The sequence below is a fragment of the Schistocerca serialis genome, chromosome 12 (assembly GCF_023864345.2).
Source record: "Schistocerca serialis cubense isolate TAMUIC-IGC-003099 chromosome 12, iqSchSeri2.2, whole genome shotgun sequence".
Lineage (NCBI taxonomy): Eukaryota > Metazoa > Arthropoda > Insecta > Orthoptera > Acrididae > Schistocerca > Schistocerca serialis.
The window spans coordinates 101,625,253-101,642,952 of record NC_064649.1 but is presented as its reverse complement, the minus strand read 5'-3'; the positions used below and the strand labels follow the sequence as shown (position 1 = coordinate 101,642,952).

Genomic DNA, 17,700 nt, shown 5'->3' with positions numbered 1-17,700 from the left:
GGCCGCCAATGCGGGAGACGAACCACCGTAGTTGGGCAAAGAAGACGGTAATTCAGAATCACAGGAGAACTGTGAACATGTGCAACGTAACTGGCGAGCAGTTGTGCACGACTAACCTTCAATGGACGGATTCCGGCCTCCACCAGGACACTGGTCACCAGACTCATTCTAAAGTAAACTCAATGCTGAGGATTCTGCCGTACCATAAACCAAACTTCCATACTCAAGGTGGGATTGAACAAGTGCTCTGTAGAGCTGTAGCAGCGTAGAGCGATCTGCACCTCCGTTGGTTTTGCTCAGGCAGCGGAGGGTATTGAGGTGCTGCCAGCACTTCCGCTTAAGTTAATGAATCGATTGGGCACCAAAAACCAGTCGTGATAATCGATATGCCTCCACTACAGTGAGTGGATCATCGTTAAGCTAAAGTTCTGGTTCTAGATGAACGGTACGATGCCGACAGAAATGCAGCTGAAAACTGGAAGCTGTGGGCCAGAGCCTATGACTGCGCCTTGTGAATGGCTCCCTGTAGGTGCCACTCAGCAACACAAGTACTGGAGGAGCAGTACGAAATGCAGAAGTCATCCCCATACAGAGAAGATGAGACGGACGGTCCTACAGCTGCTGCTACACCGTTAATAGCCACTAAAAATAGAGAGACACTCAATACAGAGCACTGCAGAACACCATTCTCCTGAATATGGGGGGAACTATGGGAGGCACTGACTTGGATAAGGAAAGTATGAAGCGACAGGAAGTTTTGGATAAAAATTGGGAGCGGGCACCGGAGATCCCATTCATACAATGTGGCAATGAGATGATGTTGTCAGGTCGTGTCGTATGCTTTACGTAAGTCAAAAAAGACTTCTGGAAAAGGCTGTCCGGATGGCAGACTCAAGAGACAGAAGATTATCAGTGGTACAGTGACCTTGACGGAAGCTGCACTGTCATGAAGCCAGTAGCCACATTACTCCAGGACAAAACCCAACCGCTGACACACCATACGTTCCAGCAGCTTACAAACAATGTTTTTAAGGCTGATGGGCCGGTAGCTATCCACATCAAGTAGGTTTTGACCAGGTTTGAGCACCGGAATGAGGGTGCTTTCCCACCACTACATAGCCACTACAATGGAAAGACGCTATTGCACCAGATCCGGTTGAAGATGACGAGGAGATGGCGCTTGTAGTCAGACGAGAGATGTTTAATCATCTAACTGTGGATCCGATCCAGCCCAGGAGCTGTGTCGGGGTAATGTGCAAGGGACTGAGGAGCTTCCACGTACCTCTCTCGGCGAAGACTCCTGTTTCCGTCATTTTATAAGCTGGTGAACACGGGCACGATGCCGCTTAAAGACTATTAGGTGCTCTGAGGAATGGTGCCGCTTATGTCACTGTAGAGATCATTGATACTCTTTAATTGCCTCAGCGATTTCCAGCGACCACCAAAGGACTGTCTTTTGCCAGGGGCATCTTGAAGAACGCGAGATGGCATTTTCTGCCGCAGAAATGATCGTTGTAGTGACATGCTCAATGACAACATTAGTGGCACCATGTGTGGGAGATTCAGCGGTGACAACAGAGGTAAAGGCTTCCCAGTCTGCCTTGTTTAAAGCCCATCTGGGTAGGAGTCCGTGGGCATGAAGCCCGGGGAGTGACAGGAAGATGGGGAAGTGGTCACTACCACACAGGTCGTCATGTGCTCTCCAGTGGATAGATGGGAGAAGGCCAGGACTGCAAAGCAAGAGATCAATGGCCAAATATGTGCTATGTGCCACACTGAGATGTGTGGGGGCACCTGTATTTAAGAGGCAGAGGTCGAGTTACAGTTAATTTTCGACCTCTCTATTTCAGCCAGTAAGCATGGCGCCACCCCACAAGGGGTCATGCGCATTAAAATCTCCCAAAAGTAGGAAAGGTTTAGGGAGCTGATCAATCAGTGCAGCCAATACGTCCAGGGGTACTGCGCCACCTGGGGGAAGATATACATTGCAGACAGTTATTTCCTGCATTGTCCTTATTCTGACAGCCACAGCTTCAAGAGGGGTTTGAAGGGGCACAGTTTCACTACATAGTCAGTTCAGGACATAGACGCAAACTCCACTTGACACTATTATAGTCACTACAGTTCCTGTAATATCCCTTATAGCTGCAGAGGACAAGGTTTGCATTGCCGGGAAGCAGCTTTCCTGGATGTCAATTCCACTGGAGGATTACGTGATCATGAGACTGGGAAGGCGTGATTACGTGATCATGAGACTGGGAAGGCATTAAACAGTCAATGAGGCAGTCTATGCCTCAGGGTCACCTGCTGCCACCAGATGAGTACTTGTGTGATCGACATCCATTGTGTCTGAGGGCCCAGCGAGATCTAGATCCTCAGCGGATGCCAGAATATCCAGCTCATCCTCAGACACAGAGCTCGTAGGTAGTGCCCTTTGTTTTTGGGGGTCTTCTTCTTTTTAAGTTTCTCTCACTCCTCCTTAGGTTTGTCTGGCTGGGAGGGCTTCACTGATTCAGTCTCAGGGACTGAGGAGGCCCGTGAAGCCCCATGACCAGCTACCTGCGGTTGCTTCAGCCATTGGCGGGTGTCAACTTTGCCACTGGTAGGAACCTGGGAAGGGAGTGACCCAAGGGATCCCTTCCTGGCGAGAGGAGCCGAAAAAGACTTACGCTTCTCTGGCTGAGAAGTGGAGACTGACGCCCCCGATGGTTGGGGAGGGGGGTTGCTCCTGAAGTAGGCTGTGCAGGAGCAACAGGGAGGGATGTGCCCCCCACCATCAAGGGGGCAGGTGGAGTCTAACGGCTCTGAGAGCCAACTGTACACGGCGGAACGGAAGATGGTGGAACCGTTGTCATAGCGGTGGTATAGGTTGACGTCATATGCACTGGATGTAGCGTCTCATATTTTCTCTTAGCATTGGTGTAGATCAATCAGTCCAGGGCTTTGTATTCCATTATTTTTCTTTCTTTCTGGAGAACCCTGCAGTCTGGTGAGCAAGGCAGATGGTGCTCACCGCAGTTGCCACAAATGGGAGGCGGGGAAAAGGGAGTATTGGGATGTGAAGGACGTACACAACCCCGGCAGATGACACTGGAAGTACAGCAGGAAGACATATGGCTGAACATCCAGCATTTAAAGCACCACATCGGAGGAGGAATATATGGCTTTACGTCAGAGCAGTAGACCATCACCCTTGAAGGCCAAGATGAAGGCATCGATGGCCACCTGATTATCCCTCGGGCCCCGGTGGATGCGCTGGACAAAATGGATACCTTGTCACTCTACATTGGTGCACAGCTCATCATCAGACTGCAAAAGAAGGTCCCTATGAAATATGATGCCCTGGACCATATTTAAGCTCTTATGGGATGAGATGGAAACAGAAACATCCCCCAGCTTTGGACTGCAGTCTGCATCCTTTTCAATGCTTATCATTCTGTGAAAATTTTTCCTTCCCATATATTGTAATTAGTGTTTGTCACATTATGTCCTGCCACAAATATGATTGCCTGCAGCGTGTACAAAGAGTAGATGGTAAGAATTTTATATTTTCTGAAAATTTCTCTATAAAGCTTTCTCTTTTTTACCTTATCAGCCAATCTTGCTGCCCTTGAAAGGCTGTCTCTACAGGTACAGGATTTGAGGGATGATACTGAACAAAAAACTTCATATGGAGATATGCTCTATTGCAAATGGTTTCCGAGATAGAACATATGTAATAATACTTTGTTACTTATTTTCTGTGCTATTCAAACATCGTTATTGTCCACAATGTACGGCAGTGTAGAGGAAGCTGAGACAAACAGTTTGGTACAGGACACTTGTATTCCATCAGGTCGGGAAACTACTACAAATTGGGCTACAAAGAATACCTAAGCTACAGCGCATGAGCGTTGCATCACATCAGATTTTCAGTATCCTTACATTGTATTTGCATAAACTGTAAGTCCTAGAGAAACATGAATAGGTCCTTTTTTTTTGTAGGAAACTGAATGTAGTTTAAATTTGTACTGTGACATGTTTTTGCTGGAGGGTGCAGCTTTTAAGTGATTTCAGAAATTGTACAAAAGTGATATTACATGTGTTCTATCTCAGAAAACATTCGCAGTAGGGCATATGTCCATATGAAGTTTTTTGTTCAGAATCACTTATATTATCACCCCTCAAATCCTGTACCTTTCCTCCTGACTCACCCTGTATACAGTACAGGTAGGCTGAGACCCATTTTAGTAAATATATATTTGTATTGACTTTCCTACAAATATGACACACATTTTCTTTTCAAGACAGGTGTTCATCCATAATTATAACCAAAAATCTGTGATTATGTGTACAGCTATATGCCAATGGAGAGGTAAGTTTGTATTAGATTATAGCTAAGCAGTAATCACATTGCCACTGTATTCTCTTAATTTACAAGTAACTTACTTGCAGTTAAGTTAAGTTGACAGAATATTGTAGCTGATCTCACTGCTTTTGGCACTTATTTGCATATCACTGCCCCAGGTGACAAGGATGTGTCATCTGCATAGCTTATGACCTCAAATTTTGGGGTCCAATAAGATCATTAACATACACAATGAAAGTGTAAAAGAAAACCGAGCATTGCCTGTAGGGTTACTATTAGATAATTGAGAATCAGTCCTCACAGAGATTGTAATAAAATACACTGAGGTGACAAAACTCATGAGATAGTGATATGCACATATACAGATGGCGGTAGTATCGCACACACGAGATATAAAAGGGGCAGCACATTGATGGAGCTGTCATTTGTTCTCAGATGATTCATGTGTCAAGGTTTCCAATGTGATTATGGTTGTATGACGGGAATTAACAGACTCTGAATGCAGAATGGTAATTGGGACTAGATGCATGGGACATTCCATTTTGGGAATTGTTAGGGAATTCAGCATTCTGAGTCCATAGTGTCAACAGTCTACTGAGAATACTAAATTTCTGTTATTACCTCTCACCAAAGACAACACAATGGCCAACAGTCTTCACTTAACAGCAGTGAGGAGCAGCTTTTGTGTAGAATTGTCAGTGCTAACAGTTAAGCAACACTGTGTGAAATAAGTGTAGAAATCAATGTTGGACATACGATGAATGTATTCATTAGGACAGTGTGGTAAAATCTAGTGTTAGTGGGCTATGGCAGCAGACAAAAGACACAAGTGCCTTTGCCAACAGTGTGACGTCACCTGCAGCACCTCTCCTGAGCTCGTGACCATATCAGTTGGACCTTAGATGACTGGAAAACCATGGCCTGGTCACATGAGTGCAGTTGGTAAGAGCTGATGGTAGGGTTTGAGTATGGCACAGACTCCATGAAGCCATTGACCCCAGTTGTCAACAAGGCACTGTACAAATTGGTGGTAACTTCATAATGGTGTAGGCTGTGTGTACATGGGATGGACTGGGTCTGTTGCAACAGAACCAATCACTGGCTGGAAATAGTTATGTTCAGCTACTTGGAGACAATTTCCAGCCATTAATAAACTTCATGTTCCCAAACAGTGATGGAATTTTTATGGATGACAATGAGCCATATCATCAGCCCACAGTTGTTATTGTTGTATTCAAGAACATTCTGGACGATGTGAGTGAACGATTTGGCCATTCAGATCGCCTAACATTAATCCTATCAAACATTTATGGAATATAATTGAGAGGTCATTTCATGCACAAAATCCTGCACTGGCAACACTTTTGGTATTATGGACAGCTATAAATGCAGCACGGCTCATTATTTCTGTAGGGGTCTTCCAACAGGTTGTCAAATCCATGCCACGTCAAGTTGCTGCACCATTTTGGGTAAAAGGAGGTCTGAAATGACATTAGAAGGTATCCTGTGACTTTTGTCAACTGACTCAATAACTCCCCTCTCCACCAATGGAATGAGAGACTCACAGTGAGAGGCTATCGGGTGCAAGAGGCATACTGGTTGCTTTTCTCCTGTGCTTTGAAAGAATATGAAATAAGAGCTTAACTGGTAAGTTAACATGTTTCACTCAATTTCAAAATGTAAGGCAGCTTGTGAAGTATCTGTCCAGGTGTAGAATCTTCCCAAATTTCTTAAGTGAGACATCCAGTATCACAACTGGTCAAGTCACAAAATTTACAAAAATGAGAAAGTTATCAATTCAAAGTAGAAGGATACAACTACCAGGTAGTACAAGAACATGTTTCAAAATCAGCCACACCTTCACGTTACAGAGCACATAATTCTTGGTCATATGACAGAATGGGGCAAGTCTTGCAGGCAGTGAATTTATGACCAGCCATGTCAAGGAACAAGCAACAATCTTCATGTCACAGCATTTTTTGTGTAACCCTGTGCTGTTAAATTATGCAACAATGTGATTGTACCAGTAGGCAAAATAATTCTTTATATTGTACATGCTTTGAATTCACAATATTTCTTTGAACACTGACAACACCAATCTTTTACGCTAATTTCTGCATTTGCAGACTCCTTACCATGATCACACAGTGATCAAAGCCATTACTCTTCTTGTCTCTAAAACAGAAGACATAAAAAATCCACTGCAGAAACATTTTGATCCAACATGGAAAGATCTTCTGTCACTGCAGTGTTGTAAAACAACAATATTAATTAATTAAACAGGTTACACTGGTAATGGGAGTTCCATTACAATCTTCGAAGTCTGCATCAGTGGTTCACATGGAATGCCTGTTATTGTAACCTTGTTGAGAGCAAGTTGGAGACTTAGAACAACAATATCATTCAGTATGTGTGAACAGTGGCTATCATAATAATGATTCTACCAATATACTTGATCATTTGCAGATCATTTTCCTTTTATTATTTTCAACATTTAAGTGAACTGCAAACTTTTACTGGGAGAAATCGCCTCAGTTTTTTGTTGTTTTTCTTCATATGTTATTATCCATTTTATGCTGAAATCCTTTTTTTATTGCTACAAAGAAAAGCTTGACTATCACTTCATTTTCATTTTTTTCACAATACTTTTGAATTTAAAAAGAGAGCAGTTTTGAAAAAAGAGTAAAATCATATAAAACCTCAACAAAACCATCCAATCAAAACATAAATTAACAAAAAAATTGTTTGCTTTTAAACAAATTTCACAAAACACTAGAACTTATATATTAAACTCTTAAGAAATTAATTATGAAAGAAAAATGTTTGTGACCATCATTGTTTTCTTCCTCGAGGTTTTTCATCCATATTGAAAAATATGCCTTTGGTGACTTGGTTGATTCTACATCTACATTTATACTCCGCAAGCTACCCAATGGTGTGTGGTGGAGGGCACTTTATGTGCCACTGTCATTACCTCTCTTTCCTGTTCCAGTCGCGTATGATGCCAGGTGCCTCAAATGAATTTTTTTTCCAGGCTCCAAACATTTTTCCCAATTTTATTCCTTACTTTTGTGTTAGTTTATTGATGATTATGATGAAAAGGATATTTGGAATCTAACATCTGAGCCTTGAGGGCCTGAAATAGCATGAAGACTGTACCAAAAGTTAACCAAATGTGCCATAGTTCATTTATTAATTGGTGTAGACTTTTTGCACTACACATATAGTTGAAGTGATTCTTTCTCTATATAGATATTTCAGAATCCTGCTTTCCTCTGCTGTGGAGTAATGGAAGCATTGTTTGAATAATGCGTATACAAAGCCATGAATATTTTTCATTTGACCACGAGATATCAGCATCAGGCTGATGATGAGACATAATTGTGAAAAATAGTGAATTCTCAAAAACAGCTAGATTAAATAAAACAACCTTTCATAACACTAGGCGTAGAGATGAGTAATGGATATGTCTCAGCAAGTGGCCACTATTTTTCAATTTTTGTATGAAGAGGGCCAAACGGCAAATGAAACTTATCTTCAAATACATGCCCCATATGTGGAAGTATACTTCAAATGTAAGGATATCTTTTTTTACAATATTATGAAATGGAAAGTTGTAACTCACCACATAGCAGAGATGCTGAGTCACAGATAGGCACAAAAGAAAGACTGTCACAAATAAAGCTTTCGGCCAGTAAAGCCTTCATCAACATTAGATGACAGACACACACACAAACACACACACACACACACACACACACACACACACACACACACACACACATTGCTTTTAGGAATACTATTTGTGAACATTTTCTTGATAACAAACAGAGTGGGTTGAGGAGAGCAGACAAAAAAAAAAAAAAAAAACTCAGTCAAGCACACAGCCCACTCAAGCAAAGGAATGGTGCAAAGTGACGTGTTTTGTGTTTTGAACCTAACAACTACAAATTTGTAGGTATACAGCAACCCACTTTTTTTACGTGTATTTTAGGTATGTCCTACAGTGTGTCATAAACTGTCTGATTACTCAGTCATTCTTTGTGATCTCAAGAAGAAGGAAAATCTTCAGGGATGTAGCACAAGTCAATTTAAAGAAGGATAGCTCAAAAACTTTATCATTATACTGCTTAATGTAATTCATGATCATACTAGCTAAGTTTAACCAAGTAAATCAGGAAGAAAGTTACCACTTTGAAAAACACTGTTCAGTTTCTATCTCAAAAATAAAATAGAAAGGCTTTTCTTTTCCCACTCCCTCCTCTCTGCCCCTCACATCTTCCCAATGCTGCACCTGGTAGCCTTGTCCTACTGCCAGGCACCATCTAGGACCTACACACACTGCCAGACAGTGCTGACTTCTCCCCCCCCCCCCCCCCCCCAAATCTGTACTCCACCATCCCTCCTTCTTCCCCATGCTACTCTGAATTTCTGCTTTCCTTTAGTGTGACAGTTGCATTACGGCCAGAGCAGCCAGAGACAGCAGTTGTGTGCATGCAGTGTGCTTCCTTGTGTTAATGTGTGTGTGTATGTGTGAGTATGTGTGTGTGTTGGGGAGGGGGGGGGTGGTACATGTCATCTTTAGGTCTAAAAAATCTTTTTGTTCTGTAATGTGTTCATTTTATATTGGACATCTAAAAACAAAGATGAAGTGACTTACCAAACGAAAGCGCTGGCAGGTTGATAGATACACAAACATACACACAAAATTCAAGCTTTCGCAACCAACGGTTGCTTCATCAGGAAAAAGGGAAGGAGAGGGAAAGACGAAAGAATGTGGGTTTTAAGGGAGAGGGTAAGGAGTCATTCCAATCCCAGGAGCAGAAAGACTTACATTAGGGGGAAAAAGGACAGGTATACACTCGCACACACACACATATCCATCCGCACATACACAGTCACAAGCAGACATTTGTAAACGCAAAGAGTTTGGGCAGAGATGTCAGTCGAGGCTGAAGTACAGAGGCAAAGATGTTGTTGAAAGACAGGTGAGGTATGAGTGGCGGCAACTTGAAATTAGTGGAGGTTGAGGCCTGGCGGATAACGAGAAGAGAGGATATACCGAAGGGCAAGTTCCCATCTCCGGAGTTCTGACAGGTTGGTGTTTGTGGAAGTATCCAGATAACCCGGACGGTGTAACACTGTGCCAAGATGTGCTGGCCGTGCACCAGGGCATGTTTAGCCACAGGGTGATGCTCATTACCAACAAACACTGTCTGCCTGTATCCATTCATGTGAATGGACAGTTTGTTGCTGGTCTTTCCCACATAGAAAGCTTCACAGTGTAGGCAGGTCAGTTGGTAAATCACATGTGGCTCTGCCTTTGATTGTGTACACCTTCCGGGTTACAGGACTGGAGTAGGTGGTGGTGGGAGGGTGCACGGGACAGGTTTTACACTGGGGGCAGTTATAAGGGTAGGAGCCAGAGGGTAGAGAAGGTGGTTTGGGGATTTCATAGGGATGAACTAACAGGTTACGAGGGTTAGGTGGACGGCGGAAAGACACTCTTGGCGGAGTAGGGATGAATTCATGAAGGATGGATCTCATTTCAGGGCAGGATTTGAGGAAGTCGTATCCCTGCTGGAGAGCCACATTCAGAGTCTGATCCAGTCCCGGAAAGAATCCTGTCACAAGTGGGGCACTTTTGAGGTTCTTCTGTGGGAGGTTCTGGGTTTGAGGGGATGAGGAAGTGGCTCTGGTTATTTGCTTCTGTACCAGATCGGGAGGGTAGTTGCAGGATGTGAAAGCTGTTTTCAGGTTGTTGGTGTAATGGTTCAGGGATTCTGGACTGGAGCAGATTCGTTTGCCACAAAGACCTAGGCTGTAAGGAAGGGACCGTTTGATGTGGAATGGGTGGCAGCTGTCATAATGGAGGTACTGTTGCTTGTTGGTGGGTTTGATGTGGACGGATGTGTAAAGCTGGCCATTGGACAGCCCCACTCCCAGATTCAACCAAACAGCCCTCGTAAAAGATTTACTGTCCTACACTCATACTCTCTGCTGGAAATATCACTTTGCCATGAAGAAAAATGATCCTAATCCTACTCCTAATGATCCAACTCCCCAAGACACTATCCAAATTGAACCCTGCCTGGAACAGTTCCGTCCTCCGTCACAGTGGGACCCACCTTCTCTTCCTCTTCCTCAAAATCACCCTCTCCAAACCTTCCAGGAATTTCTGACTTCCAGCCTTGCCTCTCAATCCTTCTTAAAAAACCTTAATCCTACTCCCAATATCACCACTGCTGAAGCCCAGGCTACCCGTGATCTGAAGGCTGACCGATCCGTCGTCATTCTTCCGGCGGACAAGGGTTCCACGACCGTGGTACTTGATTGTCGGGAGTATGTGGCTGAGAGACTGCATGAGCTTTCAGACAACACTACATACAAAATTTGCCAAGGTAATCCCATTCCTGATGTCCAGGCAGAGCGTCAAGGAAACCTCAGAACCTTAGGCCCCCTACAAAACCTTTCACCTGACTCCATCAACCTCCTGACCCCACCGACACCCTGCACCCCTATCTTCTGCCTTCTACCTAAAATTCACAAACCCAATCATCCCGGTCGCCCCATTGTAGCTGGTTACCAAGCCCCCACAGAATGTATCTCTGCCTACGTAGATCAACACCTTCAACCCATTACATGCAGTCTCCCATCCTTCATCAAAGACACCAACCACTTTCTCGAACGCCTGGAATCCTTACCCAGTCCCGGAAACCATCCTTGTAACCATTGATGCCACTTCCTTATACACAAATATTCCGCACGTCCAGGGTCTCGCTGCGATGGAGCACTTCCTTTCACGCCGATCACCTGCCACCCTACCTAAAACCTCTTTCCTCATTACCTTAGCCAGCTTCATCCTGACCCACAACTACTTCACATTCGAAGGCCAGACATACCAACAATTAAAGGGAACAGCCATGGGTACCAGGATGGCCCCCTCATATGCCAACCTATTCATGGGTCATTTAGAGGAAGCCTTCTTGGTTACCCAAGCCTGCCAACCCAAAGTTTGGTACAGATTTATTGATGACATCTTCATGATCTGGACTCATAGTGAAGAAGACCTGTCAGAACTCCGGAGATGGGAACTTGCCCTTCAGTATATCCTCTCTTCTCATTATCCGCCAGGCCTCAACCTCCACTAATTTCAAGTTGCCGCCACTCATACCTCACCTGTCTTTCAACAACATCTTTGCCTCTGTACTTCCACCTCGATTGACATCTCTGCCCAAACTCTTTGCGTTTACAAATGTCTGCTTGTGACTGTGTATGTGCGGATGGATATGTGTGTGTGTGTGCGAGTGTATACCTGTCCTTTTTTCCCCCTAAGGTAAGTCTTTCCACTCCCGGGATTGGAATGATTCCTTACCCTCTCCCTTAATACCCACATTCTTTCGTCTTTCCCTCTCCTTCCCTCTTTCCTGATGAAGCAACCGTTTGTTGCGAAAGCTTGAATTTTGTGTGCATGTTTGTGTTTGTTTGTGTATCTATCAACCTGCCAGCACTTTCTTTTGGTAAGTCACATCATCTTTGTTTTTAGATATATATATCACTCTTAGATGCTTGTTACGTCACGAAAACACAGTACACAACAGCACACCTGTTTACATACGCTGGACATATTCTAAACAGCAACAATCCACCTTAAATGGCGTATAAGGTGCACATGGCAATTTGCTCAAGGTGCTTTACAATTTTAAATATTTTAGTTATGACAAAAGTTTTACAATGTGCTGATTTTTATCCACATGACAACTTGGCATGAGGTCCAATGTAAAATGAACATGTTTCACAACGAAAAGGCCTAAAGATGCAGCAAACTTTGTCAAAACTGGTTGTCTTAAATAAAGAAATATTTATGCAATATGGGCTATCAGTATTCTCAAAATGAGAAAATTCAATCAATGTGTAAAAGTCTTTTCATTCTGCCTGTCTGTAACTCAACGTGTCTTCTTTATGAGGAGCAGTATATCCTTTTCATAATATTGTTAATTTACTACCACTTCTCTTCTTTATTTATATGGATGACTTTGTTGAATATATGAGCCTACAAAACATCATGATGCCAACATGTTGCTCAGTGGATGCAGCCCGAAAATCTCACATCCAGCAGCAAGAAGGTCTATAAAAATACTTTCAGAGTGGTTCACCAAAAACAATTTCATTGTAAGTACTGAAAAAAAACTGTTTGTGACCTTTGATTTATTTCAATTATCTAGACAAATGTATATTCATGCACTACTAGAAAATGATCCTTTAGAAAACAAATGCAACAAAATTTTGGGTCTGTGGGTTCAGCAGGATTTAAAATGGGTCACACATGCAAGTAACTTGTCAAAGAAATGTACATTTGCGTATTATGATCTAAGAATATTAAAATCTACAATTAGCAAAACAACATTACTGCAGACACACTATGCATAACTCATTGCACCAGTATGAGAGCATTTTATGGGGACACTCAGTTCAGTAGTTAGAATGCAAAATTGAGCTCTAAGAATAATTTGTGGCCTTAAAAAGATGGATCCCAGTACATTTCACATTACCGAGCTTTGTGCTCTGATTGTTGCATGCTTATTCATTTATGAAATTATGTTCTTCACCAGAAAATACCTCTTCAAAACCTCTTGAAAACAGACAAACAATTACTGAAGGAAAATGTATACAACTAGCCTACTGTACCAGAGTGCAATAAAATATGCATCAAAAATATACCAGAACAGTGTCCTATCAAATGGGTATGTTTAAACACCGATGACATGCTACGCAATAAGATACCAGAGGAAATAAACATTGCTATGTATTCAGTACCTAAAATGAAACTAAAGACTGTTCTAATAAAACACTGTTTCTCCTCTGTAAAAGAATTTCCGAATATTTACACTAAAATAAATTTTACTTAAAAAATTAGATTGTAAAAATAAGTACCTAATTTTAATTTGCCTACTATTTTGCTGATACTATATACATATTTTGACATGTCCTTAAACAGTTCACATATCTACTCTCCTTCCAATGAAGATAACGATAGCTGTAGGAAACCCTGAAGTTTCATTGTAAGATTGAAAGAAATGGCTCGCATAGGTGAGAGTATTAAAATCCTAATGGTAAACTGCTGAACCATTTACAACAAAGTGCCAGAGTTTAAAGCCCTCATGAAAAGCAAAGAAGCTCACATGGTAATATGTACAGAATGATGGTTGAAATCTGAAATTGATCGCAGTGAAGTTTTTGGGGAAAATTTAAGTGTATATTGAAAGGCCAGGTAAATGGGAAATGAAGGGGGTGTATTTGTCGTAGTAGACAAGACACTCAGCAATGACCCATACCAGTGTTGGGCTGGTGCCCACTTTCGTGCGGCATGATCAGCCCCAGTTGAACTGCTCTGTCAGGAGGGTAAATATGGAGTTGGATCAGTTGCATAGGGCGGCCACTCTTTCAGACATTGAATTGGTTCCTGTCGAGGATATTGGTAGGGGGGATTTCACAAGGCATGGCCTACACCTCAATAGGAAAGAGAAGGGTAAACTGGAAGGGTTGTTAGCGAAATCCATAAGGACAGACACTAGTACTCATGGATGTACCTCTTTTTTAGACTAATATCAGCATCCAATGAGAAGTTCAGGAAGGCAGGTGCTAAAGAGGTCCAAAGCTCACAAAATTCTCACAACAGGAAAGTAAATAATAATGTTACCATATTTAACCAAAATATGGATGGATTAAAGAAAAAAGTAGCTTCCCACAAAAGTAAAGTAAAAAATAATGTTACCATTTTTCGCCAAAATATCCCGGGATTTAAGAATAAAGTAGATGAACTCCTGGTTTGTTTAGATGACACTAAATCTTATAATGCAATAGATATACTATGTCTGTCTGGGCATCACAGCATGTCTGATATGGAAAAGGTAAATATCAGTGATTATAAACTAACTGCACATATGAGCAGAGAGAATAAGGTGAAAGGAGGAGTTGCCATATATGTCAAAAGTTATCATTGTGTAGAAAGCTTAGATACAAAAAAAGTTTTGTTTAGAGCAACATATAGAAGCATGTGCCTGTCAACTTAAACTGAAGGAGGGCTCTTTTATAATTGTAACAGTATATAGGTCCCCCTCAGGAAACTTTCATTTATTCCTGGAAAACCTGGATGCCTTGTTGTGCTACCTGTCAGATAGGGGAAAGCAAATTATTATTTGTGAGGACTTCAATGTCGAGTGTAATAGGAAGAATGATCTGGAAGTGTTGCTCGGGTCTTTCAATTTGACATCTGTCATTAATTTTCCTACTCAGATAGTAAAGGACAGAAGCACATTGATAGATAACACTTTTATAGACCAAGATAGGTTTAAAAACATAAATTCTTGTCCTGTTGAGAATGACCTTTCTGACCGTGATGCTCAGCTAGTTACAGTATATGACATAGCTTCATTCAGTAATTCAAAACTACCCTCCAAAGTTGTGTGTTCAATTAATTAGAAATTTCAGAGAACATCTTCAGCAGTTTGACTGGGATGAGGTGTACAACGAACCTGATACTGCTAATTTAAAATAGAACTTATTTTATGATACACTTGTAAGAGAATTTGAAAACTGTTTCCCCAAGAAAGTAGTTAAATCTAATTATAAGAAACTATGCAAAAAACTTTGGCTTACTAAAGGAATAAAAAAACTTGCAACCACAAAAGGGAACTGTATCTAACAACAAGAAAGAGTAATGATGCAGAAACAGCCAAATATTATAAAAACTAATGTGCTACATTAAGAAAGCCTATTAAAAAGTCCAGAAGCATGTGCATCATGTCTGAGATTAATACCTCTGATAACAAAATCAAAACAATTTGGAATATTATTACAAGGGAGACAAGGCAACCAAGAGTACAGGATGATGGCATCACCATCAAAGCGAATGGAAACTTGATAAACAACAAGCTGGAAGTTGAAAATATTTTGAATAATCATTTTTTAAATGTTGTAGAGAAAATAGGATCTAAATGTTCATTAGAAGAAGCAAGGCAGTTAATGGAAGAGGCCTTTCCCACACCATTTGATACAATTGAAATTCCACCCACCTCTCCTTCTGAAATTAGGAAGATAATAAACTCTCTCAAGAATAAAAGCTCACATGAAATTGATGGCATTTCCAGCAGGATAATAAAAGCTTGTTCCCAAGAAATAAGTGAGATTCTTAGCCACATATGTAATAGCTCTCTGAAGCAGGGTATTTCCCCAGATAGACTGAAGTATGCCATTGTTAAACCACTGCATAAAAAAGGGGATATGTCTGATGTCAACAACTACCACCCAATCTCTCTAAATGTTCAGAAATGTAAAACTGTGCACTTCACAAAATGAAAAAATGTAGGAGCCTATGATTATAATATCAATGAGTCACTGCTGGAATCAGCCAATGCATACAAATACCTGGGTGTAACACTTTGTACGGACATGAAATGAAATGATCACACTGTGGTAGTCATGGGTAAAGCAGGTGGTAGACTTCGGTTATTTGGTAGAATACTGGGGAAGTACAAAAGAGATTCCTTACAAATCACTTGTGTGACCCATCCATACCAGATAGGACTAACAGGGTGTATTGAATGTCTACAGAAAAGGGCAGCATGAATGGTCACAGGTTTTTTTAAAGCATCGGAGAGTGTCATTGAGATACCACAGAAACTGTACTGGCAGAGATCTACTGCACACACAGAGACATTCAAACAATTGTTTTTCCCACACTCCATACTTGAATGGAACAGGAAGAAACCCTAATAACTGGTACAATGGACTGTACCCTCTGCCATGCACCTCACGATGCTTTTCAGAGTATAGATGTAGATGTAGACTTACTTTTACTTCTTTTTTACTGAAACTAAAAACAAACTGTATCCTCATTTTAACCTTACCAATATCAATTGTACAACTTATATTGTATGATAAAACTGAGCATTAAAGAAACGGTAAATCAATCAACAGGTTATCAACACACACACACACACACACACACACACACACACACACACACACACAGTAAAGCATACATCAAAGGAGTCAGCACTACTTTTGAAAGTATTGGTTAAGCAGTCTTCTTCATACAATGATAACATTTTGGTTATATGCTGCCAATGAACCAATGTCTACCATATGCATCACCTACAACTGAACCTATGTGATCATTTCAGTTCATATCCTGCACACTGTTACATCCAGATATTTGTGAGAGTTCACTGCCTCTGTGTCTCAATGATGTTTTAGTCATAGGATTCTACTATTCTACGTTTTGTGAAGTGTACAATTTTTCATTTATGAACATTTACAAAGAGTTTTGAATCTTTGCACTACTTTGAAATTTGATCAAGATCTGCCTGGGTATTTCTGCAGCTTTTTTCAGATAGTAAACTTGCATCAACTGCAAAAAGTCTGGGAGGATTAATAATGTCTGCCAGATCAGTAATACACAAAATTAACTACAAAGTTCACAACATACTTCCCTGGGACATGCCAGAGGATTCTTCTACAAATCAGAACATCATATGCTTGTAATTGAAAATAAACAGTAATTAGGAATTTCATATAAAATGTCATTGAAGTACTAATGTATTAAAATAGACGATATTGGGTTCATGCACACAAATGTCTGTGAGGGTTAGGACTTCTGTTTTGAGAGAATATGTTATGTAAGACTGTGACAGTAGGAGGGAAACAAAAACATACATTTGAATAGTCTTGATACTCTTTTACAACCCAAACATCAATCAACAAGAGCCATCAATGCATGAAAATGAAGGTGAAAATGGCTACTTTTTTTAAATTTTACGAGTGACTAACTGACATTCTTGGATAGCTTCTATTATTTTAAAACTTACATTTCACTTATTGACTTTCTTTTCACAACTGCTTTCTTCTTCTTTGGTTCTGGTGGCTGTTGCTGACAGCTCTTTTTAGATGTTTTTCTTGCAACTTCAGTCTGAATTTCTTTATCTTCTTGCAGAGCGGGAATTCCCAATTTTGGTACAAAACCGGATACGGCTGTCTCTTGAAGACCTTCCTCTATGGCTTGATTTAGCTTACATTTCATGAGAAATTCCACACTTTGTCGGTCATCTAACTTCCTATTTGGATGTATGTCACTTGCTGACTCTTTTCCATAAAGTTTAGGCGTTTCCATTGGAAATGATGATGATTTTTTCACCTGGTGTAACGAGCTTTCCGCGGTTTTATTCCTCGCCCGTCGCTGTTTTACATTTTTGCGCTTATTCATTTGCGATGACTTCTTAATTGTTGCATCGCTCAGCTCCATCTGCGAGGTGACTGACTGGCTTCCCACATCTTGACATTCCGTTGCCACC

General features: G+C 41.2%; 1 protein-coding gene across 1 annotated transcript in view; it reads right to left on the bottom strand.

Annotated features, from left to right (window-relative positions):
- Nucleotides 1–17,328, bottom strand: part of LOC126428274 (SANT and BTB domain regulator of class switch recombination-like) — a 65,422-nt gene extending 48,094 nt beyond the window's left edge. The window contains exon 1 of the mRNA XM_050090187.1: nt 17,218–17,328. Within this exon, the coding sequence (XP_049946144.1) occupies nt 17,218–17,219 (2 nt within the window). The 5' untranslated portion in view covers nt 17,220–17,328. The remainder of the gene's footprint in view (nt 1–17,217) is intronic.
- Nucleotides 17,329–17,700: the final 372 nt, after the last annotated feature.